Source organism: Paroedura picta, chromosome 2, assembly GCF_049243985.1.
Source record: "Paroedura picta isolate Pp20150507F chromosome 2, Ppicta_v3.0, whole genome shotgun sequence".
NCBI lineage: Eukaryota > Metazoa > Chordata > Lepidosauria > Squamata > Gekkonidae > Paroedura > Paroedura picta.
Genome location: NC_135370.1, coordinates 44,906,907 through 44,932,193, shown reverse-complemented (window position 1 = coordinate 44,932,193; position 25,287 = coordinate 44,906,907). Strand labels below are relative to the sequence as shown.

Sequence of the window (25,287 nt, the reverse complement as noted above, 5' to 3'; positions counted from 1 at the left end):
TTCAGACATCTTCAGCACGTGGGGAATCAGAGGGGTTTGCGAGCCACAGTTCTGGAATGAGCATTCCTGCTAGAATGTTTGGTCAGATCCTGAGTTCCACTCTGGGGGGGGGGGGATTCTTCCCTTCCTCCACCCCCCACACTTTCCCTCCAAGATCCTGCAAAAAGAGAAAAAAATTTCTTTCATGACAGAGAAACTATTCTCCACTTTCCAAGTCCATGCATCGTTATTTTTTAATGATGGATCTTCTATGTGCTTACATAGGAGAGGGGGTGGGGCAAAGCAGGGGAAGGAAGGGAAAGACCAGCAATGAAAGAGGGGGGGTGGCTGAGTGTGGTGACACCACAGAGAATCCACCAGGGCTTGGGAATAAGAAAAGGGAGCTCACACACAATGGCTAGTGCTCTTTAGAAGTCGATTTCCCTGTTCTGCACAGGAAAAGCCAACTGCAAAAGCACATTGAAAGTGCATTACCCTGCATGTGTGGAATGGTTTTTGTCAATTTCAATAGTTTGATCAATTTCAGAATAATTTAAATTATTTTTAAATAAATTATTAGACAAAGCAAGAAAAAATATAACAATGCCACTACTTTGGGAGGGGGGACGTTGGACTCCAGCCCTCAAAGTCATAAATAACGGCCACGCCAGTTGAGAAAAAAATATATTTTTGCTTGTAGCTGCAGAACAAATACTCCAGAGCCCAGCAGGCACAGAATCCGAAGTCAAATTTAGGCTTAAAGGCTCGACTGCTTGGATTCTGTGCAGGAAGCTGTGCATGCATAACAGGCCAATGTTTTTCACACTAGTTCACAGCAAACAAAAAGGGTGGTTTAGCCATACAAATATCTGTAGAATTACTTGATAAAATTATATGTGTGTCTATCATTCTGTTGTGTTTTTAAAAAGAAAAACAAACACTAAAACCCTCTTGAGGGACAGTTTTCTTCTGTACCACTTTAATATGAGAATGCTCATGCCAATATTAAAAGTGAGGAACTGCAAGAAATTTGAAGGCAGATGGCATCCCATTCCCTCTCCTCCACCCCTTCTTGATCAATCATCCCCTCCTTCCCCCTTGTTTGACCCGAACCCCCTTTTCTGCCCCCTATTTTATCTATCACCCCCACCACCACCACCTGTATTGCCAGATCTGCAGGGAAGGCAGTGACGACTCCCCTGCCCACTGCACGGTCTCACCACCTTTAGCCTTGCCAGCTTGGCAAATGGGCAGTGGGGGCCCCCATACCACCCAACACCTCTGGCTTTGTGGGGAAGGGGAGCATTGGCTACTCTCTTGCCCCACCAGCTCCCCCTTCCCAATTTAGCCTAGCATCTCCACCAAGCTCCATCTGATGCCCCAAAGCCTGTTGACCTGTTGAGTTCTGCCACCCAGAGTTGTGGTATTTGCTCCTTATCAGGAAGCAAACACAACACACACAAACACAGGAACCTCTTCCCCCGAATGATGATGGCAAAAATCTCACAAGCCCAAATGAAAAAAAAATTTCGCAGTCAGAGTAGTATATCAGGAAAAAGATTTTTGTAGTCAGAGTAGTTCAGCAGTGGAATAGGCTGCCTAAGGAGGTGGTGAGCTCCCCCTCACTGGCAGTCTCCAAGCAAAGGTTGGATACACACTTTTCTTGGATGCTTTAGGATGCTTAAGGCTGATCCTGCGTTGAGCAGGGGCTTGGACTAGATGGCCTGTATGGCCCCTTCCAACTCCGTGATTCTTTGATTCTAAGCAGTTTCACCTTCTGTTGTTCTGCTGCACTGAGATACCAAGAAGTAACCTGAGTAACAGTTCTGCCTGTGCTTTACCTGTCGTGCTGGGAAACAATCTTCTCAGGAATATTCCATGATTTCGTTTCATGATTTCACAGACTCTGATATACATAACCCCCACAGATCTTTGAGCTGCATTTGTTTGCCCCCCAGTTAATCAGAATTGCCAGCAGGAGCAGCCAGAGGTTTATTTGACTCAGGAAATCTCTCTTGAAGGTCCAGGATTTGTTTACATCTTCCGCAAGACAACTGCAGCAACAAATGTCGTTCTGTCACTCGGAAGCGGGCTCCTTTGGGACTCATACAAGCCGGAGGTCAAACAAACAACTTGCGCTGGTACAATGAGGCCAGTGTTTTGTTTGTACAATAAATAAGTGCCTTTTCTTTCTCTTTAGACCATAAAAGAATTGCCTTGTATGATGGACAAAACAAAAATGCAAACCAATATCTGAGTCTGCCAAAAATGTAAAACTTCTTATTAAAGAACCCTTCAGTAGGAATCCAGTCCAGTCCACTAGAGATCCCCGTAAGGCTTCCAACATCAGATCAACGTCCACCTTTTGTAGAAAGGAGTCATGGGACCAGCATAGACTGGGAGACTAGTCTTGCTGAGCCCCTCTTGGTTTGGGAGAGCCTATATCTGTTGCCATGACCTAGAACAAGCAGACAATGTAGGTTTGGCAAGCCTACACAATTGCCATTGTCACCATGGCCTGCGTGACCACTGCAGAGCTTGCATCATTACCAGCACCACATGGACACTTGGCCCAGCTTCAGGGTTGCGAACGTTCTTGTGGGGACAGGAGAGCTCCCAGAATTATAACTGATCTCCAGACTACATAAATTGCTTTCTCATTCATTCATTCATTCATTCATTCATTCATTCATTCATTCATTCATTCATTCATTCATTCATTCATTCATTCAAGCATTCAAGCATTCAAGCATTCAAGCATTCATCCTACTTCTGGAGAACATGTCTGCTTTGGAAGGTGGACTGCATGGCATTTTACCCTCTTGAGGTTCCTCCCCTCCCTTAATCCCAACCTCCCAGGCACCACTCTGAAATCACCAGGCATTTCAAAGCCCAGAGTTAGCAACTCTACCCAGCTTAGTTCTGACCACCCACAGCTCTCTAGGAAGCTTCCCCACAAAAAACCAGCCTGCCCCTGCATTGGATAAAAAGTAACTGTATTTGACTTCACCTCTCATGATTACATTTTTGCTGCACAGAAAACTTCTACACATGGGATTGGACCTTATTGTGTTGGAAGAGATATCTATTTATTTGCCTTGTTTATCTTCTGTCTTTTTCACTGACACTATCCGGGCCCTTCTGTAGTCCTTCAACAAATGGAAGATGCCACCATTCCATAAGCAGAAGGGCACCTATAGACTGAGCTCCATGGATTGGATATAACAAGCAGAAGACTTTTTAGATCTTCAGTGTATTGATTTAACTATCAATCAAACAGGTTCACAAACAGCCCATCTTTTGTATGTTTTCCAAACAGTCAATCCATATGGCATACATGCAAACAAGTGTGCACAAGACTGTGCACTTGGTCACTTGGCCTAAAAACAAAGTGCAAACCTATGCGGTTGCTTTATCACAACAGAACTGTAGGATACGGGGAGAAAACCGATAGAGGCATGCATTTAAGGATACCAAAACTCGTTAAAAGATAGCAACTGAAAAGAGTTATCACTTTTATTATTATAATAGCACCCTCTAGTCTATTATCAGGAAATCACCACAATGCCCAAGTGTCTCGATTATTTCACAAGCATTTTATATAGTCACCAGTTAGTCCAAAGCTGTCTGTTGACTCAATTCCAATTTTAAAAGGAGGTCATTTTTCCCCCCTATCTGTAAAATCAGGCTAGGTTAAATGAGTCTAGTGCAGGGGTAGTCAAACTGCGGCCCTCCAGATGTCCATGGACTACAATTCCCAGGAGCCCCCTGCCAGCATTCGCTGGCAGGGGGCTCCTGGGAATTGTAGTCCATGGACATCTGGAGAGCCACAGTTTGACTACCCCTGGTCTAGTGTTTACTTATCTACTGCAGTTATTTGTTCGTTATTGCATAATAAAACACCAGCGGTTACGTGTTTGAAGTACATACTTAAATGACATGGACTGGACCCAGTGCAGCTAAAAATTCGCCATTACTCTATCCCACTAAAAGCAATGGGACTATTTAGTCACCGCTAATTTGTGCCCTTGGTTCGAATGAGAGTTAGGCGTGACTCACTTTAGGTGGATTGAACTCAAAAAGGAAATGTTGAACTTGATATTACGGGGGGGAGGGGAATTGTCCCAGGGGGTGGAAGGATGTCTCAACACGCTGATTGGATATTCTGCTTCAGTTCATGAATGCATCATGGACTCAAATTCATCGATTCTCTGTTTCGTGTTTCCTTTGCGGATCTTCCGATAGGATATCGTATTGTATCGAGAATAACTGTGCCGGGAGATGTCGCTTTTTTTCATGGAGCTCAGCTGCTCGCTTGGCTTCTCCGTCGGAGAGTTACTCCTGGGATCGACAGGAAGGAATTTTTTGCTGTTGGTTCCTGGCCATTTTTTATGGGGCTCCCCGTTATTTTCATTCTGCATGGCTCCTTCTGCTCCCTCGGGCTCATCCACTGTTGCATTCTCCTTGACGTCTAGGCACCTTTCGATTTCAATTGGCTCGTTGTGTTCATGCCGTTGTGGTTCTTCCTGGTCCTCATGAGTGCTGTGGGCCTGTTCCTCTGAAAGCTGCTCTGTGTCCCCTTCCTCCTGTTCAGTTCCTTCATGGGCTCTGGCGCTTACAGGATAGCTCTCCTCACAGAGACCTACAATAAACAATGCAGTAGTTAGGAGGCTGGGCTGTAAAGGACAATGTCTGTGCTTCAGACTTTGTCTCAAGTCACTTAGATGGCCTTAGGGAAGCTACCACCAAAGCAATATGGGGATCGCCGTCTTCCTTACAGAGCTGATGACAAAATCACCGAGGTAGCACAGGTGAGGTTCTAAAACCTTATATTAATACTAGTATCATTGTTATTGTTTGAGAGCTGTTCCATAGGAGTTTCTGGCCAAAATATTTTACAAGGTAGGTTGTCAGGCCTTTCCTTAACCCTCCCCATTTACCCAGGCTTGGGACTGCTATGCCCAGGTGTGCAGGGCTGGGAACTCATCAACTCATGCCCAGGTGTGCAGGCCTGAGAACTCACTGGAAGGCAAAATCACAAAACTCCAGTTCACTTACTTTGGCCATATTATGCAATCCAACTCAGTGGAGATAGCAATTATGCTAGGACTGGTCAGTGGAAAAAGGAAACCTTGTCGACAAAGAACACGGTGATTAAATAGTATCAAAATGGACACTGGCCAGAGCCCTACACAGCTAAAAGAAGCAGTGCAAGACCAGAAGATGTGGAGACAGCTGAGCCATGGGATCGCCAAGAGTCAGACACAACTGAATGGATGACATCACATCACTATCATAGAATGGTAAGATTTTGTCCGTGTGTTATAGTTTGGATATGGTTATATGAAATCTTGGCACAGAGCCAGTGTGGCATGTGGAGACTCAAGTTCAAATCTCCACTTGCCATCAAACTTATTGGCTGCCCTTGGGCTAGTCCATATTAGTTCACATGGTTGTGGTGACAATAACGTGGAAAGAAAAATATTATGTATCCCTCTTTGACTATGAGCAGGATAAAAATGCAGATCAAGATATGGGATGAATTGAAAACATGGGTTAACTATATCATCAGTCACAAACTACTTGGGTTGTGTCAAAATGAAATTTAAAATAAGAAAACTGAACGGGCAGGTAATCCGTTTTGTCTATCCATTCACTCTGTCTTTGGGTCATATTGCTTTAGGATGCTTTGGGCTGATCCTGCGTTGAGCAGGGGGTTGGACTAGATGGCCTGTATGGCCCCTTCCAACTCTATGATCCTGTGATTCTGTCATGAGCCAAGAGAAGAACAGCTGTTTTTTATACCCCACTTTTCACTACCCAAAGGAGTCCCAAAGCAGCTTACAAACACCTTTCCTTTCCTCTCCCCACAACAGGTAGGTGGGGTTGAGAATGCTCTGAGAGAACTGCTCTGTGGGAACAGTTCTGAGAAGACTCTGACTCTCAAGGTCAATCATCTGATTGCATGTGGAGCAGTAAGGAATTAAACCCAGTTATCCCAATTCAAGAATGTTGCTCTTAATCACTACACCACTCTGAAAGGTACAGTGTTCTTTTTGTTGCTGAGAGCGAACTAAATTGCCTGGCCTCAACCAGGGCCGGGGCGTTTTCAGGCCTGGCCCCGACCCGGTGGAATGAGCTCCCAGAAGAGTTGAGGGCCCTGTAGAAACTTTCACAGTTCTACAGGGCCTGCAAGACAGAGCTCTTCCATTAGGTTTTTCGTTGAGGCCAGGGGATGGAAGATGGAGGGGCCCCTCTGTGCTAAATACCATCTAGTACCATACCGGAAACACCTGGACTCCCCCATGCGGCACAGGGAGGGGGGAGGTTGGGGCTTTTATTTTCGCCACTGTGTAGTGTGGAGTTAAGATTGCACTTTGACTATTCTAAGTGGGGGGTTTATTTATTTGTTTGTTTGTTTGTTGCACCCTACTGCGAGACGGGTTTCCGGTAGCAACAGGAAATAAACCAAAACAATAAATAAATAATTGCTAGCAACAAGCCACAATCACCACCAGCAATAATGCCTTGAAGACAATTGCATGGCAAACCTTTTCCTAGACTTCATTCAGGCTGTGGACTTCCATCCTGATTACCTGAGTCAGTCCCTATTTTCTGGTACCATAATTATGACTCACTGACCCTGCTGTGTCTTGGGGTTATGCGAACTTGCTAGCATGGCCATTTAACTCTTTCCCCAGGTTCAATATTGACTCATCAGTTGTCTCTAATGCGCATGTAGGTATGTGGAGGTGCATGAACACAAAGGCCCCGTATGGTATTGCATACGCTACGACTGCTGATGGGCACTTTGAACTCTTGTTGTAAGGTATTATTTTCCCCTTACCTAAAAACACATATCCGTTTGGTTTTAGATCCGGTGTGCCCAGAGGCTACTGGAGAATCGAAGAATGTAGCATAAAGCAGACTGAACAGAGCTTCCCGCTGTGAATGGCATTGGTGCACGGGAGGCAAACCCAGGTCCTTAGCATTAATGTAAGAGTTGGGGTGTTCAAAGCATGTACTCACTTTCAACAGTGAGATATTGAAGGGTGTGGAGTGTGTGTCTGCAGTCTCTGTCCAACAGCTAAATAGCTTGACTTTGTTACTTAGCGTGACTTTATTCCCTCTGGGCCACTGAGCCACAATGACTTTTGATGTCTGGTTGAGAGGGGAGCTGAACATAACGGATGACTTGCCAGGCCTTGATGTGCAAAATCCAGATTCCCAACGAGGAATGCAGTATGAAGGTCCTGAAAGCACAGCCTAGGCAGGAAAGACACTGTGCTGGCCAGAGGTATTTTTTCTAAAACTAAATTCAACCCAAGCTATCCTTACACCACTCCAGTGGACCGGTATAAATAAAAGGCTAAGGGCTAAGTGGGAGGAGAGTGGGTGGGTGCTGTCCATGATAAAAACTCGGGGGAGCGAATCAGGAGCCGCGAAGCTACTTGGCCCATCCTAGGAACAGTGTGCCGCCAACTCGCCAGTCCTCCCAGGCAGCTGTCCTCATCGCTGCACCCTCCGAACGGTGAGTCCTCTTCGCGGGGAAAAGAGCAGGGACATGGTGGCCCTGCTCTTTTCTCGCCGCCCACCGACGGACTTTGGCCGGGGACAGGAATGGCCGCCAAGGAGGATGCTCACCACACACCGCTGCACCCAGGGAAAGCAGCAGGACCACAGCGACAGCCCTTGCCCGGGGGGAGACCTGCCCACTACCCACACCATCGCAAACAACGCCGCCCAACAATGACACCCTGCCCGTCCGCCACCACACGCACACCACTTGCTGCCATTTGCTGCCGACTCGATGCACCTCCCGACCTTGCCACATCGGCCACATGGCCACAGCCCTCCTCTCCGCCTGCCAGCGCCCCCGCGCTTCCTGCCCGTCCCTTTGGGGCCCACGCACCCTTCTCCCCACTCATACTTACGGTTCTCAGCTTCACCCGCTTTGCCGGCCATTCCCTCCGCTCGCGGCAAAGCGGACGAGCCAGAGAACCGTGAGTACGGGCAGGGAGAAGGGTGCGTGGACCCCCAGAGGGACGGGGGGATCGGGGTGGGAAGCATGTGGGTGCCGGCGGGCGGAGAGGCGGGCTGTGGTCATGCGGCCAACGTGGCGTGGTGGCAGGTTGCGGGGGCCCCCAAAGAGACGGGCTGGCCATCGTGCCCCCTTCGCGTGCCCCTGATCTGCCCATTTTTAAAAATGGGCTTTACTTCTAGTAGGAGTAATATTATCCTGCAGGCTTTCTACTTAGGTGTTCAGAAGAAGAAGAGTTGGTTCTTATATGCCACTTTTCTCTACCCGAAAGAGTCTCAAAGCGGCTACCCGAAAGAGTCTCAAAGAGTCTCAAAGTCGCCTTCCCTTTCCTCTCCCCACAACAGACACCCTGTGGGGTGGGTGAGGTTGAGAGAGTCCTGATATCACTACTCGGTCAGAACAGCTTTATCAGTGCTGTGGCGAGCCCAAGGTCACCCAGCTGGCTGCATGTGGGGGAGTGCAGAATCGAACCCGGCATGCCAGATTAGAAGTCCACACTCCTAACCACTACATCAAACTGGCTCTCTCAGGGTGGGAAATGGTATTGTAAGCTTTTGACATGTAATTTATACACTAGGTGAGAGAATTGTACATATATTAGTGCTAGAGAAAGAAGTTTGGGCGGAGCCATAGCCTTCTTTTGGCTAGGCAGAACAATGGTACTTCAGTCCCACCACTCAACTATTTCGAAGAAGAAGAGTTGGTTTTTATACCTTGTTTTCGCTGCCTTAAGGAGTCACAAAGTAACTGACAATCACCTCCCCTTCCTCTCCCCACAACAGTCACCTTATGAGGGAAGTGGGGCTGAGAGAGTTCTGAGAGAATTGTGACTGGCCCAAGGTCACCCAGCAGGCTTCCTGTAGGAGAGTGGGGACTCAAATGCTGAGCTCCCAGGAGAAATCAGGGCCCTAAGATCTGCAGTTACTTCCTGAAAAATGCTTATGTCCTTGATGCTATGCCATCCACCCTCCAAAGCAGCCATTATTTCCAGGGGAACTGATCTCTGTAGCTTGGAGATGAGCTGTAATTCTGGTGGGGTCTCCTGGGTGTAGTCTGCATGGGGCTTTTTACCCACCCCCATTTTGAATGAATCCCTCCTGTCTACACTGAATTCAATTTCCATTTTGATTTTGGGAGCTTTAAATTTTCCCTCTGCAACATGCATGATTGCTTTGTGGTAACCCGCGATATCCAGAAGTGGATATAAGCCTCAATATTTCAAACACCACCATGAAAAAATGTGCAGCTCTCTGCTTTTTGCAAATTAATTTGCTGCCTCTTGCCTCCAACACTGCAGCAAAGCAGTCTTCCTTGATTGGCCAGGGCATCAATTCAAAGACTTCCTGGTTGCAAGGCTTCTCTTAAAGTGACTGCGCTCCAGAAGCCCTAACTTCTCTCAGCAGAGATTTGCCTCTTGGTTTTTGCCCCTCTCCTCTGTTGTCTCCAATCCTGCCTCTCCGAACCCATGTTCAAGAAAAGAAAGAGACACCTGCTGTGCTTGGCACCCTTCCCCATTCTGAGCTTTCCCAATCAAGTGCAGAACACTTTCTGTTTCAACTGTGTGTGGGGGGGGGGGCAGAATAGAGGAAGATCCAAGTACAAATCAATCTGAATTCAGCAGGATTCACATCGGAAAAAACAAAATAATTGCAGAACCAGCCCAGGTATCACCTGGAGCCTGGCATCCCTATCTCTCCTGCTCTGTTGTTCTTTCTCATTTTATGACTCAGCAAAAGGCAGCATCATAGTTTCAAGAGAGAGAAGAAAATGAAACCAGCATTTGTCTGAACAAAAACCTGAGAGCTGAACCCTGGATACGCAAACAGATGTAAGCTAACCATGGTTGTGTGTGCTGTCTGAACTGAGCCACTGGAAGCAAGTTCTCGGGTCACATCTGGACTTCAATCCAGTCTCGATGTCTTGCTTCCTAACGTGCCAGTGGCAACAAAGCAAGAAGGCCCTCTTCTTTGTCTCACGCATCAGTCAAGCATCACGAGCCATGTTTCAAGAGACAAGGTTTGTGCTCCTCACCTGCACTCACAGCTCTGCTGGAAAAATAGAAAACATACTGAGCTGGCAGGGGCTGTTTCATTAGAGCTGGCCACAGGCTATATGGTCATCAACTTGAGCATCTCCAGCACTACATCCCCACAGCAACTCCAGGGTGGTCACACATTGCTTTCAAATGTAGGGAATGAAAAGAAGAAGAGCTGATTTTAATACCCTCCTTTTCCCTACCCAAAGGAGTTCCAAAGCATCTTACAGACACCTTTCCCTTCGTCTCCCCACAACAGACACCCTGTGAGGTCATTCAGGCTGAGAGAGCTCTAACAGAACTGCTCTGTGAAAACAGTACTAAGAGAACTGTGACTGGCCTAAGGTCACCCAGCCACCACCCTTTAACCACAAAACCAAGCTAGCTGAAAGGAGGAGCACTTGTCCTGAGTGGTGCTGTTGGTCAATTACGTCACAAGAAACTGTCAAAGTTTTTGGAATGCCATGCTGGTCTACAGAAAAATGCCAAAAACCAGAAGTTGAATAATATGTATTGATTGTATTTATTTTTCTATTTGTATTTCACTCCTCCCTGACAGAATACCTTAGGGTTTACAAAAAGATCCTAATACAGAGGTTTCCCGGCTCTTCTTAGGGTAACCATTCTGTTAACTCAGTGGCTCTCAAACTGTGCGTCAGGACCCCAAAGAGACTATGACTCCCTCATTGTGCGTTGTGAGGCCCCGAAAGAAGGAAGAGAGGAAGAATAAGGTGAGCTGGGAGAGGAGGCCCTGGGAAGCTGGGGGGCCACTTTGGGGCTTCCTTCTGCCACGGAAGACAGCCTACTGCTCGGTAACTCTTCATTTATAAATTCTAAACGTGGACCTTACACTATCCCCTCATCCAGTGTTGACGGATATGAGGTTCCTGAATCTTCAGTGGGGGAGGGTGAGAAATAGCACAGGGTTACATCGCAAGAGAGGCCTGAAAATGTCCAGGAAGTTTCAAAGTGTGACCCACTGCCACAAGTTGGCCAACTGCTGCCTTAACATCACTTCTTAGTCAAAACAAGGGTTCCAATTTCTTACATACCTGCCCTCACCTGGATAGCCCAGGCAAGCCCAATCCTGTCATATCTCGGAAACTAAGCAGGGCCAGCCCTAGCTAGCATTTGGATGGGAGAACTCCAGGGATTTGGATGCATTTCCTCCAAGGAACACCAGGGGTCAGGGCACAGAAGCAGGAAATGGCAAATCACCCCTGAAAGCTACCAGACAGTCCTCCGATTTCCTGACACGCCATACAATAAATACATTTACGTACCCTTTCCAATCTCAGCTGCTTGTGGCCCCACACACGCTCAAAAAATAAGGTGGCCAGATTTTAACATTGGTAAAGCGGGACACCATTGACCCGGGGGGGGGATTGATTAAAAATTTGGTCTATATGGAGCAACAAAAAGTTTCATAGAACACATAGAATACAAAAATAGTATTGTAATATATATATATTTTTAAATTTCAACATAAGTACAATTTGCCAGGTAACCCCAAATGTCCCTCCAAAAGTGGGGACAATCTGGTCACCTTATCAAAGAAAGACCCTGTCTCTTACGAGATTAAATGCAAGTTTCCCCTTCCTTCGCTGGCCTCATAGGAATAAGGGCTGAGAGCAGAGTACTGCTCAGGTTCCAACTTTTTCCTCAAACGTTGCTCTAACAGGCTGCGCAGGGAGCTTTCAGCTCTACAAAGGCAAGGTACTTGCTGGTTGCTGTTGTCCCCTCAGAAATCGCTGGCCAAAAATGCGTGAATCCATTGGAAAGACTCCCAACTGCTTTCAAATACTGAATCGCTCCAGCATCCTTCTTGAGGACATATGGAATAAACAACCACCTTCGGTTCAGTCTTCATTTCATCGGCAACACTCGGCCGCTGAATGTGTTCCATTGTATGGTTGCAGCCCGAGAGCCACTGAGAAGCAGCCAGAAAGCACTTTGCCTGACCTACTGCCCTCACTGAGCCTCCCAGAAAACTGCTAGCTATATATTTACTACCATGACAGCCTGCCCATTTACTTGAAAGTGATCAGAAAGTAAGGTGCTCTTTAACATGCAATCAGTATATTATCAAGCCCGTTCTGTATCTCTGTCCAGTCGGCACCCGGGGAACAGTCCCCATAGCCCTATCTTGCTTCACCACTAAATGCAGTGTTCATGCCACGTTTTGCCTGACAATTCACTATGTGGGGCAGGAGAGGTCCAGATCTGTCTTACGTGAACAATTTTTGAAAAGGGTAGACAAACATCCCTCACTTATAATTCCATACAGCACAATCACAAGCAATGTGCAGTGTCTGTACCAGGGATCCCCAACCAGGGGTCCGCGGGAACTTCAGAGGGGGTCTGTGGCCTTTCACCTCCTGCCTTAATGGACTTGGTCACAAGCTAGGGAACTAGCCACCTCCATTGTTCCCCCTCCCCTTCTCATAAGCATGGTTTCTGCCCCGGGGAGGGGGCGGAGCCTGTATGCCTACTCCCATCTGAAACCAACTCCTGTCTCCCCCTCTCCAGTCCTCCTCCAGCCTGCCTGTTAATGTGAGCAATGATGCCACTTCTGGTGACATGACACTTCTGGGGGCGTGGCAAGGAGGCATGGCCAGCTGATGCCACTTCCGGGGCACCTCGCAGCCTGAAAGAATATTTCAGGGGCTCCTCCATGGTACAAAGGTCAAAAAAGGCTGGTTTATACTTATGTGAGGATGTGTTCTACATACATTTTCAAGACCCATATCACATGAATTCTCTCTTCACCCAAAGATGGAAGATGTTGCATTATTCTGAAGGGTGTCAAACTCTCCCACTCAGCCGCTTTAACATTGCAACAAATGTTCCATTCAACGTCTGCCGGTGGCATCTTAACTATTAATTAGGTGAAATGGAATAGATGCTTAAAAGCTGTCTTTTGTTTAGAGACAAAGTACTCGACCCTAGGAGTTTGAGCAGGGAGGCTGCCTTACTTACGAAGGTTTTTTGCCTGTATGTGTTCTTGCACAATGCGTTGTGACGGTAGACAGCAGCATTGGTGGGGGAAAGCATGGTACGGTTTTCTCAAAACTGTTGACATTTTAGTTGCATGAGAAACAAAAGTAACTACTAATAAATGTGTTGATGACACCCTTCCACTTTCCATTAACACTTTTCTGACTCAAAAAAAGAGTTGTAAAATAAATATCCTGCATTTTCGGACTACCAGTGGCTTTTCTGCTGCCTGGTGAAGCCCGGTTGTCTGTTGCCGAGTGACTTGAATCACATTCAGACTGTGAAAATGTAATATATTCTATTTTCAGCCATTTTTGGAACGTCACTCTGTTTCAATGGTAGAGATGCCTTCGGCTGATGCATTCAGAAATACGGGAGGGGAGATGAAGAAAATTAAGGCACAATCCTGGTTAACTAGGTCAATGATCGAATGAATGAATAGATGGGCATAAGAAAAAGGCAGAACAAAACTCCCAGCTTTTCCCCTCCCTGTTTGCCTTCAGATGAAGAGAGCCAGCTTGATGTAGTGGTTAAGAGCAGAAACCTCTAATCTGAAGACTGAGGTTTGATACCCCACTCTTCCACATGCAGCCAGCTAGGTGACCTTGGGCCAGTCAGAGCTCTCTCAGCCTCACCTGCCTCACAGGATATCTGCTGTGGGGAGAGGAAGGGCAGGTGATTGTAAGCCACTTTGAAATTCCTTTGGATAGAGAAAAGTGGGGTACAATCACCAGCTCACATAGACCATTTAATAATGCATGTAATGCATGTTACTTGGCTTCTTTGGGGGGAAAAAACCTCTAGGTCGGGGGACCCCAATGTCTCCATGTGTGCCATGGTACCACAGACAGCTTTCCTGGGGCCTACCGAGTATTGTAGAAAATGGGCAAGGCCAGTGAGATTGCTGTCCAGCAGGGTTATATATAACATTGTTTTGGTAGGAGCTACCAGTACAACACAAGGCAAGCTGTGTATAGGCAAAAAATACTTTTAAATAATAAGTTTGCTTCTGTCTGAAACGTTGAAGAGTTACTATTGGAATCGTGCATAACCTTACTCAGAGCCATCTTGCAGTTGGCCCCTCTTCCTGTGGCATTCATTTTGTGGTTGACTCCGCCTTCTGAGGCAGCCATTTTCTGGTTACGCCCAACCACCTGTGTCAGAATTCCAAAGGAGGCCACAGGCTCAAAAAGATTGGGGACCCCTGCAGCACATGCCTCTGTGTTCTTGGTCCAGACTGATCTTTTTCTTTGGGTCTCCAAAATCCAATATTTTGGTGATATTTATATCCTGATTTTGATCATTGTCATCCCATTTCCCATCCACTGACGAGACCTTTGGAAAGATTGTTATGTCATGTGGTTTCTAACTGCACTTTCATCAAGCTTACATCCCCTGATATTCCCGAAGAAGCTTGTCTAACAAGGGTGCAGAAAACAAAAGAGCAATTTGTCTGAAAGAATTGTTGCTTGTGCTGCGTAATCACAAGCAGAAAATTCCCTATCTGGAGAGACTGATACAGAGGACACTAAATTTCCCTGCGTTTCAACGTCTAACATTTCCCAAAGTAGCATCTTTCTGTGGCTGCATAAGCCTTAAATAAATGCACAAATTGTATCAGAGTGTACCCATGCTGACTGTATAATCAGCGCTGGTTTTAAAACTTAGTCTCATCCTGAAACCACCACATGGAGGAATATTTATTGCTTCCTTTGGAAGAGACATAAGTAGGTGCTTAACTGGCCCACTAACTTCACTTGGACTTTAGATTTCTTAAATTTGGATAAATCCAATTACAGTTGCAAGCGCTGTTTAAATGGCTCAACCTGGAGTTGTTTTATAGGTCCCGTTTGGCTCTTGATCCGCAGACAATGGAAATACATTTCATGGCAATCAACAGACTGATTTTCAAGTACATGGGGGAGGGGGGCTTAGGCACATTAAAAACATAGAACAGATTCAATTAAAATTAACAGAACTTCAAGTTCCAACTAAATGAAGCACCGTGAAATCTTCAGATTCAACAGGGAGAAACTGCACAGACACAAAATAGGACTTATAGGCTCATAAGCCTGCCTAGATCATGTTTAATAGCGTCTTTATCATTTATCTTTGTTTGAAAACAGTTTAGGTGCCATAACCTCGAACGACTTCAAAGGATTTCTAATATTGCAGGCGTAAATAAAAGCAGAAAGCTGAAAGAAACCCCGGTCAGAATATTTTACGAAGCATGAGAAGTCTGGTTTTATTCCCAAACCAAACAGGAAAACAAAATGTGCAGACGGACACTTTACCTTGATTGTCTTTCTCCCCACTAGAATCGCCACCAGCCAGGTATTCTACTACGTGGTCCTCTCCTTCTTGATTCTCTTGCATGAGCAGAGAGTCAGGAGTAAACTCTTCATTTTCGTATGGAATTATCTCGACAGTGTTGGCCATCTGATCGATAATATCAATGACCTGGAGTTGTGGTTTCTCGGAGGGCACGTCCCGATTGTACTCTGGCACACCCGATCTCACTTCAACATCTTCCGTCATGATCCCTGCAGTATCCAACCGGTTGCTTGTGGAAACGTAAGTCCCAGGAACAATCCTATAACCACTGCCACAATCAGTTCTGACTGACCATTTGCCACTGTTCTTCTTTAAGAACAACAACAGCAGACAACAAGATTCCCGTCTCCTCAAAGTTTTTGCAGAGCCCAACAGTGAACCGACCAAATCGGGATTTGTCTTGGATCTGCCACCAGTTCCAGCCGCTCCAAGAGGCTACCCAATCAGCACCTTTCTGGCCCTTTAGAGCCCTTGCCATTGCATAATAAAGTACACCACTTGCATTTGCATAAACAAACAATCTACAAGCGACAAAGCGTTTAGTGCTGGCATGCAGAACGGGGCTTTCAGCCTGTCAGCCCAGCAGGCCATAAACAGAGATGGTTGTCCTCAGACCACAATGGCTCTTTGTCCATCAGCCTTGTCACAGGGGTGGCAATTGTTCTAAATCCCTAATCCTCGGCAAGTGACCACCTTGAGTTACATTAGCTGTGTGTAACCAGCTTAACATTCCCTAACAGGTTCAGTGTTCTGGTTAAACCTCAGAATGCCACTGGCCAGACAAAGGGTCCCTTTAAGATTTGTGGAAGAATCCAGTTGGGGGAGGTGGCTGGAAACCGCCACTGTCCCACTTCTCAGCATCATCTTTGCATCGAACTGTATCCATCCCCCCCCCCCCCCGATCATTTTTATTAACTTGGTTTTGGTTGAATGGCAGAAAAAGTGTTTGAAAACCATGAATTAAAAAACAGTCAGTCCGCCACTTGAACACCATTAAGAATCCATGAAGAGGATCTAACCAAATGCCCCCCCCGAGCCCATATTATTACCAAGCAGTGATATCAAGGCTCTCTCAGCCTCACCCACCTCACAGGGTGTCTGTTGTGGGGAGAGGAAAGGGAAGGCGACTGTAAGCTGCTTTGAGCCTCCTTCTCCTTCTCCTTCTCCTTCTCCTTCTCCTTCTCCTTCTCCTTCTCCTTCTCCTTCTCCTTCTCCTTCTCCTTCTCCTTCTCCTCCTCCTCCTTCTTCTCCTTCTCCTTCTCCTTCTCCTTCTCCTTCTCCTTCTCCTTCTCCTTCTCCTTCTCCTTCTCCTTCTCCTCCTTCTCCTTCTCCTTCTCCTCCTCCTCCTCCTCCTTCTCCTCCTTCTCCTCCTCCTTCTCCTTCTTCTGTAAACCAGCTGTCTCAAGGAAGCCCCCCAGCATGGCTGCCACAGCATTGTCCCCACTGGGCTCCCCGGTAACTGATGCAAAGAGGCCTACTGCCTCTGGTGCTGAAAGGAATAGATATCCATCATATTTAGAAGCCATTGGGAGTCTTGACTTCCACAAAATTGTCTGCTGTCCTTTTAATGCCTTCCAGGGGTTGAAATACGCAAGATCTGATGAGGAAGAACAGTTAGTCAGTTAGCCAGCTAGGGCTCTCTCTCCTCTCACTCTTGACAAAGTTGGTTCAATACTCAATAAAGCTGTTTATTCTTTAAGCAGCTGGTGCTCAGATCCTTTGCATATTTGGACTCTGCCCACCCCAAGTTGGTGGCCAGCACCACATCGTGTGCCGGCAAGTTCCACAATGTCATTATGTGAGGAACTACTTACTTATGTCCATCCAGAATCTCCCACCCTTCAGCTTCCGTGAACAATCCTGGGTTCTGGTATCATGGAAGTACCTCCACACCATGCAAAATTTCATAAACCTTTTTCACGTCTCCCTTCATTCATCTTATTTTCTAAGAGTTTTAACTGACCCTCATCCAGCAGCTGATCTAGCACCCTGATCATTTGGGTTGCTCTTTGCCTCGCCTTTTCAAGCCATACAGTATCCTTTTCTCACAGCGGTCCAGGTGTAGTCTTGCTGGGGGTCCGAGGGGGTTCTCAAGGGGGTCCATCTGAAGTGGTGTGGTATGGGGGAGGTGGTTCTGGGCTGTCTTCTCGGCTCCTAGTCTTCTTTCCAGCTCACGTGAGGCAGAGCTGCCATAGTAGTCGTAAAGGTGGGGGGAGGGAGCAAAAGGAGGGTTAAGGCTGTGGGTCGGGTAGGGATGTCACTTCCGGGGGTGTGGCAGGGGTATGGCTAGCTCACATCACTTCTGGGGCTTCTCAACGTCTGAAAAATTGTATCAGGGGCTGTCCAACGATCAAAAGGTTGAAAAAGGCTGCCCCAGATTCATATAAGGGCAGTACGGCTGAGGCAATTTGATCCCCTGTTCTTGTTTTAATGATGGCCAGTATGGAATATGCCCTTTTCACAGGAGCTGCACACGGGGTAGGCTATTTCATCCAATTATACCATCCCAAGATTTCTTGGTTTGTTGCTGCCTGCTCAGGTCTCCCATCAGCATATACGTGACGTTGGGGTTATTTACTTCACAATGCGTCACTCCTTGCCTCCTCGCAATGAATCTCTTTTGCCATTTTAATGTCTGTTCCTCAAGGGTGGCGAGATCCTTTGGGAGCTCTTTGCAATCCAGTTGTATCTGAACCACCCTAAGTAAAAAAAATAATTTACAATCACAAACTTGGCCACCTCAGAATTCCCCCTTACCTCATTTGAAAACAAATTTAAGGGGCTTCACTGCTCACATTCCTACCTCTAAACAATGGGCTGTTTTATTCCTTCTCTCTGCTTCCTGTTTGTTTGGGTTTTTTTTGGGGGGATAGCTAATTTCCTTCTTAAAGAGGACTTGTCTTCTTATCCCCTGACTCTGAAGTTTGCTCAGGAATCTTTGATGACGGTATTTGTCAAAAATACAAATAAACTCTGTCAACCACATGTTTCTTTGACACTCTCACGGAACTCTAAAAAGTTAAGGAAACAGGACTTAATTCTGCAGAAGCCACGTTGGTTTGTTTTTTCAGCACGACCTGCTTTTCTATATGCGTGACAATTTCATTTTTGATTTTTTCCATCCATTTTCCTGGAGCACATGTTAAGCTAACTGGTTTGGAATTTCTCAGATTCCTCCCCCAATCCATTTGTTGTTTAATGGCTGTTTCATTGGCCACTCTCCATCCTTTGGTACAAACTCTGATCTTAGGGGCAGGTTTCTTGTCTTGGTTGTTATATTTGTTCTGCTGCTTCAGACCAACCTGGCGACCCGCCTGAATCTATTCTCTTTATAAAGTTCAAAGGCAGCTGAAAGCATTTTGTAATTTCAGGCCTCATGAACAGCATCCTGTTATTAGGAGTGCATTTTTAAATGATGATGGGGAAGGATACTAATGGTTACTGGGTAAACGGAATTGATCTGGACAGTCCAAAATTGAGGTCAAGAAGAAAATTTCCCCTAGGTCTAATGAATGACGCTCTAAAGTAACTGGTTGCCTTGAGTCAGGTGGCTGCAGTTCATTGAACCAGCCTGTTGCTCCAGTAAAGTATTTGGCATGGCGCACATTCATCCTGATCTCTGCTTGTGGATGAAATTGCACTAATCCGATGAGCGCATTAACCTCACAGTTGACGCCGAAAACCTTCATCCTGTTGTACAGCTGCAGAGGAACTTCTACATTTAAAGAATCCTGTGACCGCTCAACATGCAAGACTTCTGCTCTTCTCTACATGCAGGATTCCTGTTTTGCATGCAACAATTGCTGCATTTTGCTCTGTAGGCAAGACTTGTTGCATTATACAATACTGGTGGGCATGCAAGATTTCTTGTATTCTGTCCTACGTGCATTCTGTTCCATTTTGCACTTTCACTTTCTGTTCCATGTGCAAGATTTTCTGAATTTCTGCATGCAGCCTGTGGCTTTGTAACACAATACAGAGCAATATTTTTTCCTGTCACAGTGTGCACTTTGACATTTTCCCCTCCGCAAGAGACAAGAGCTCAACACATGAAGCAAATCTGTCGAGGTAAATCAATGCCTTAGCTGAACGCTTCCTCCGGAGACTTACGGAGCCGTCCTAACAAGAGTTGCACCCTTCTAACTTGCAAGGCAGTCGGCTCAAAAACGGTATTGTAAGTGACAACCAAGCCCCTGAACTAATGTACATTCTCCATCAAGCCCATGAACAATATGTAGAAATGAAAGTATTTCTGTGTGCTGGAAACACTGCCAAACATAAGAATCATACAGGTAGACTGCAGTCAGACCCTCAGAGTCTCCAAAACAACATCCATGGTCATAAAAACGTGGTGACACAAGGACCGTTTATGCACTGGAAGATTCATGCCGGGCTGCAGGCTAGAGTTTTAGTCATGGCAGGTTGCCCCACCTCTTCCTGCACCCACATGGGGAAGCATTTGGCCTGGTGCTCCTCATCCAGCCCGGATTTGTACTCCTGCATGAGAGCTGGGGCAGTGAAGTTCCCAGTGCATAAACGGTCAAGGTGAGCAATTCCCTCTGTAGTGAAAGTGGAACAGGTAGCGGAACTGCGCAGTGAGCCAGACTTGGAATCTTGGACACCTTGGAAGTTCACTGCTCCTGTAATTTTTGTTTCAGTCTGGTCATATGAACTTTTCCATGCAGACAGCATTGCCTACTCTGACTGCCAGGAGCTCTCCAGGGTCTCATCTGGAGATCTTTTATATCTCTCTGCTATCAGATCCTTGTAAGAGATGATGCTGGGGGATGAACCTTGAACCTTCAGCATGCAAATATCAGATGCTTTACCAGTGATGCTCTACAATTACTATGTGTCCTATCATGGGTCTTTGTTGCATGCGCTGACTGGCAGCAGCTTTCTAGGGTTTCAGGTCAAGGGCATCCTTGGCCACCTGATCCTTTTATCTGGGAATGCTGGGGATTGAACTTGGGAACTCCTACATGCAAAGCAGATGACCTAACACTTAATCACACCTCCCCACTGGTCCACAGTGCACATCTTCCTGGTGGCAATTAACACAGCAACAGTGCACAACCTGATTAGACAAAGGCTTATTTAGGAATTAACATACTTGACAGGAAAGAAGAGAGACAGAGACAGGCTCCTAAGTATACCCGAGAGAGAGGACAAGACTGAGTGTGTCACTTCCAAGAAGAGGGGGGAAATTGCTCTGAGAACAGCAATCTGGAGACAGACAAGGAATGACACCTGAAAGGAGAGAAGGTGCTGAACACACTATCCTCCCTAATTGCCTTCTCGCTGTCCCTTACAGCAGGGGTCGTCAACCCCTGGTCTGCGGCCCACTACCGGGCTGCAAAGGCCTCGGTACTGGGCCGCCGGCAGCCGCGCCTGCCTCCCCCCCCTGTGAGAAGCTCGCCAGGCTGCAAGCGAAGCGGCCACCAAAGCGGCCGCTTCGCTTGCGGCTCGGCTAGCTTCTTGCTGTGAGAGGAGGGGAAGAGGCAGGCGCGGGCTCCGGCATGCCAGCGGATGCAAACGTGCATGCGCGGGGCTGCCGTGAATGCGCATTAGCGCCCCCTGCTGGCAAAACATGCATGCTTGCTACTCTGCGCATGCATGTTTTCCCCAGCAGGTGGCGCGCATGTGCATGCGCGGCGCCCGGGCCGCCAGCTTTCCCTCCCCCCCAGAGGTGGTCCTCTACCGGAAAAAGGTTGGGGACCGCTACCCTACAGGATCTTCTTCCCCTGCAGGTGTGCCTTTTCCAGCACTTCTCTCAACTGGAAGTTACTTTTCCCCCCCACATGGAGTTTTCATGCGCAGTATTGCACATACAGTCTCAATGGCTGCACATGGTGTGATCATAGGTCAAATACATTGGGAATTCTGACACAGGGTGGTGGGTCCAGTCACAAAATGGCCATTGTGGCAGGTGGAACCAACCATAAAATCGTGGCTGCAGGAGGCGGAGACATACACACTCAAAGGAAACACAAATGCAAAGGACAAACACGATTCCTATCCCCGTAATTGAAACAGAAAGCGTTCTGCACTTTATGGGGAAGCTTGGGGGAGGGGAGTGGTGGTCTCGAAGCTACTTGTTTTTTTTTCTTTTCCTGACTGTGTGTGTGTGTGTGGGGGGGGGTAGGGTGAAGTCCAGCCATTAAAGAGTGCTTTATTAGCCAGAGCAAGCAGGGGGAGGAGCCAAGTCCAGCTGAGTCTGCTTGCTTCTTTCTTTTCATGAAGGGGGGGGAGAAGGGGGCGGGAGCCAGCAACAGCCTCTCAGAAGACAAGGCAAATCTCTGCTGGGAGAAGTATGGCCTTCAGGAGTGCAGTTGCTTTAAAACAGGGCAAAAATACGTCTTGGGAGGGAAGTCTTGTAACCGGGAACCAGGAAGTCTTTGAACTGACGCCCAGCCAATCAGAGACAGGCTATTTCTCTATGTCAGCATTGCAGGAAGTTAATCCGGCCAAACACAGAAGTATTAAATGATGACTGGGAAGGCTTCCAAAGGCACTTTTTCAAATATAGCAACTTATATTCACTCCTGGATATCTTGGGGGAAAAGGTGGAGTCACCCAAATCAATCATGCATGCTGCAGAAAATTTAAAGCGCCCAAAATGGAAATCGAATACAGTGCAGAGGGGAGGGGTTTATTCAGGGTGGGAGAGGATAAAAAGCCCCATGCAGATTTGACCAAGGTCTGCCCTGGCTTTTCATGTGCTCACATGAAGCCAGTACAGAAAGATTCTATTATGCCTCACTCCAGCGGCGGCCGGAGGGGGGGGAGTTCACAACTCTATCCTACCATCGTGTGAGTGAAAAAAAATGCCCCATTCAGCTTTGCAGCACCATGAAGCGCCATGGAGATGAACAGGGCATTTTTGTCCCTACTGGGACACCCTAGGTGGGGGAGGAGATGGGCCTGGAAAGCCTGGCATGACCACCAATGGCACCCGCATTAGAAAAGGGAATGTTGAAAAATCAGCATTCCTTTAACGTGGGGCATCAGAGGCCCTAAAGCAGGACGGGGCCGGGCTGATGGTGACATCATGCATCAGCGGCCCAGCTTATCCCTCCCGTGCATAATTGGTCATTGTCTGCCAGGAACTAGCTATTCTGAGGCAGCTAGATCAGTTCTGAAAGCTTCCCAAGTGATTTTACTGTCACATTATGTATAATGAACTTCACCATTTGCCCATCTGGCCTCAGCATAACCTAGAGGGATTTAGACCCCACTTTATAATGACCTGGCTATGATAAAGAGAGATGAGCCCACCAGTATTTCACAGAAAGTGGCTCCCACCGGCAGAACAGCCATTGCCTCGTGCTCGCTGAACAAACCACAAATAAGTTATGTTTAAATCATCAACCAGGTAGAATAACAGTAAGGGAAACAAGATCAATCAAGCACATTTATGCTGCATTTACGGGCTGTGGAGGTTTGCTTTCCTTGGGCCAATCCTGGTACGATCCTGACCTGGAGATGTGCCTTCCACTCCATAATATATTGCGAGGGCTGCTTCAGCCAGTCTTGTCGCTGCCAATAATCCCTGTGGCTGCAAGACAAGAGAGTAATTGTGGCGCTTCCAATTATACCACCAGGAAAAGCATCAGGGAGGGGAGGGGAACAAACAACTCCCACTTGGGACACAGCATTCCCCATGACTTTTGAATCTTGGATGAAAAGGAGCAACAAAGGCAAGTTTCCACAACTCAAAGGCACGAAGCTCTCCCTCAAATTACAGCATTAGTAATCCATCCCTACAAGGCCCAAGGAGGCTTGCAACAAAATGCAAACGGCATTCTTCTCAAAGAGAAAAACGACCCTCATGCAACAATTCCTCACCAGTCAACAGGAAAACCCACACGGATGGTTCCAGAAGGGTCTGAAATAGCGCTGCCTCATGGTCCTTTCGGTGATGGAGTTCTCCTGACCTCCTCAGGCAGGCACAGGGGAAGAGCTGCAGTCAAAACAGGCCAAATCAAAGAAGAGCAAAAGCTCCAAGGGGCAGCATAGGAAACAGAGAATGCTGAGAGAAGTGTGTGTGCATGCATGTGTGTGTTGGGGGAGTGTGCCTGTGTAGAGAGGCAGGATGAGACGGTAGGGGAAAGAAGGGCTGTTAGTAAATGATTGGGGGAAATGGGTGCAAAGTCAGTGAGAAGCAGGGGGCTCTCCTCCCTTTGAGTTTTCCCATGTCCCTTGCTAATATGCAGTAGAGACTTACTGAGGCACACTCAGGGCTGAAATGCGCACTTTTGTGCTCCCCACAACAATACAGAACCAATGACTCAGTTTGCACAGACAAAATCAAAGTAGGATGTGGCCACGCTAACGATCCTACGGAGGACTGAGCTTGAGGTCCAAGGGAAGACTGAAGCAAGAGCAGCATCAGCCAATGGGCTGCAAGGTTCCCCGCTGCAGGAGCCAATGGAGCCAGCTTGGTGTAGTGGTTAGGAGCGCCAACTTCTAATCAGGTGAGCCGAGTTTGATTCCCCATTCTACCACATGCAGCCAGCTGGGTGACTTTGGGCTCGCCACAGCACTGATAAAGCTGTTCTGACTGAGCGGAGATATCAGGGCTCTCTCAGCCTCCCCCCCCCCCTCACAGGGTGTCTGTTGTGGGGAGAGGAAAGGGGAGGCGACTGTAAGCTGCTTTTAGACTCCTTCGGGTAGAGAAAAGTGGTATATAAGAAATTGTGCCCTGTTCGATGCCTGCCTCACAGCCCTCAGGAGGTGATTTGGGTAACCTTTTTAGAAGTATGGTTTTCGCGGTGTTGTTTTGCTTTTTAAAAATTTGTGACGGGAGTGAAGATTAGAAATTTGAAGAAGGATATAATTAACAGACTAGAGCAAGTGACCTCTGGGAATCTTTCCGGCTACTTCTATAACGTGATATCCTACAGTGACTTTTGTTGTTCCTGCTGCCACCTCTTGGCCAAAACACGTCTCAGGAATGGGTTAAGCAGAAGCTGCCTGAACTATATTCTAATTACATTGAAGGAATCTGCTGTTTGCTGGCCTCCGACACAGAGTCGTTTTATTGTGGTTGTAACTCCTGCGATCTCACAGTTAGGCAAATCACCAGCGTAGTCTGTTCTGGAACCTGCTTAGAGCAGGAGTAGTCAAACTGCGGCCCTCCAGATGTCCATGAAATACAATTCCCATGAGCCCCTGCCAGCATTCGCGTTTGCTGGCAGGGGCTCATGGGAATTGTAGTTCATGGACATCTGGAGGACCACAGGTTGACTACCCCTGCGGTAGAGCATAGGCCTGTGGTGGGTTCTGCACAATGGGGAAGTGGGATCATACCAGGCTGTACCACTTCCTCCTTCACTGTGCTTTGGCCTTGCATAAGGGCTTACGCATGTGGATCCCAGTACATGTAAGGAATCTTGACATCTCATTCTGTGGGGTAAAGATGACGCAGTTTAGGCCTATAAAGAGGAAACTCTACACCTGCGCTCGTAGCACAACCAACATGTGGTCATCAGACATGCTGGTGGGTGGTAGCTGATATCTCACAGAATGTGCAGCTCATATAAACAGGACTTCTATGATTGTCTGAATGGGGCTCATAGAAGAAATATTTTTTGGAAGCAGATGGGCCCAGAACATGTCGTGGGTCACCACTTCAATATGTCAAATACCAATAGAAATTCCACCCAGACTGGCTATCTCATCTGACATGATGGAATCGTCTCTCTCAACTGGATCGTCTACGTTTGAAATCTGCTTGTTAATCAATATTTTGCAAACCTGAAGTATTAGGAAGAAAATCTGTTGTAATCCATATGCCATTGATTATGCCATTATATACCCAAAGTGAGGAAAGCTTAATGTGTCTATTTAGAGGAGAAGAAGGGAAAGGTGTTTTGAGCTACTTTAGGATTCCTTCCGG

At 47.0% G+C, this 25,287-nt stretch overlaps 1 protein-coding gene across 1 annotated transcript; it reads right to left on the bottom strand.

Annotated features, from left to right (window-relative positions):
* Window positions 1-3,799: 3,799 nt before the first annotated feature.
* Window positions 3,800-15,962, bottom strand: ERMN (ermin). The gene is made up of 2 exons (XM_077320002.1): window positions 15,347-15,962; window positions 3,800-4,621 (listed from the first exon to the last, which is right to left on the bottom strand). The coding sequence occupies exons 1-2, from the start codon at window positions 15,588-15,590 to the stop codon at window positions 4,155-4,157; spliced, it is 711 nt and encodes a 236-aa protein (XP_077176117.1). The 5' UTR covers window positions 15,591-15,962; the 3' UTR covers window positions 3,800-4,154.
* Window positions 15,963-25,287: the final 9,325 nt, after the last annotated feature.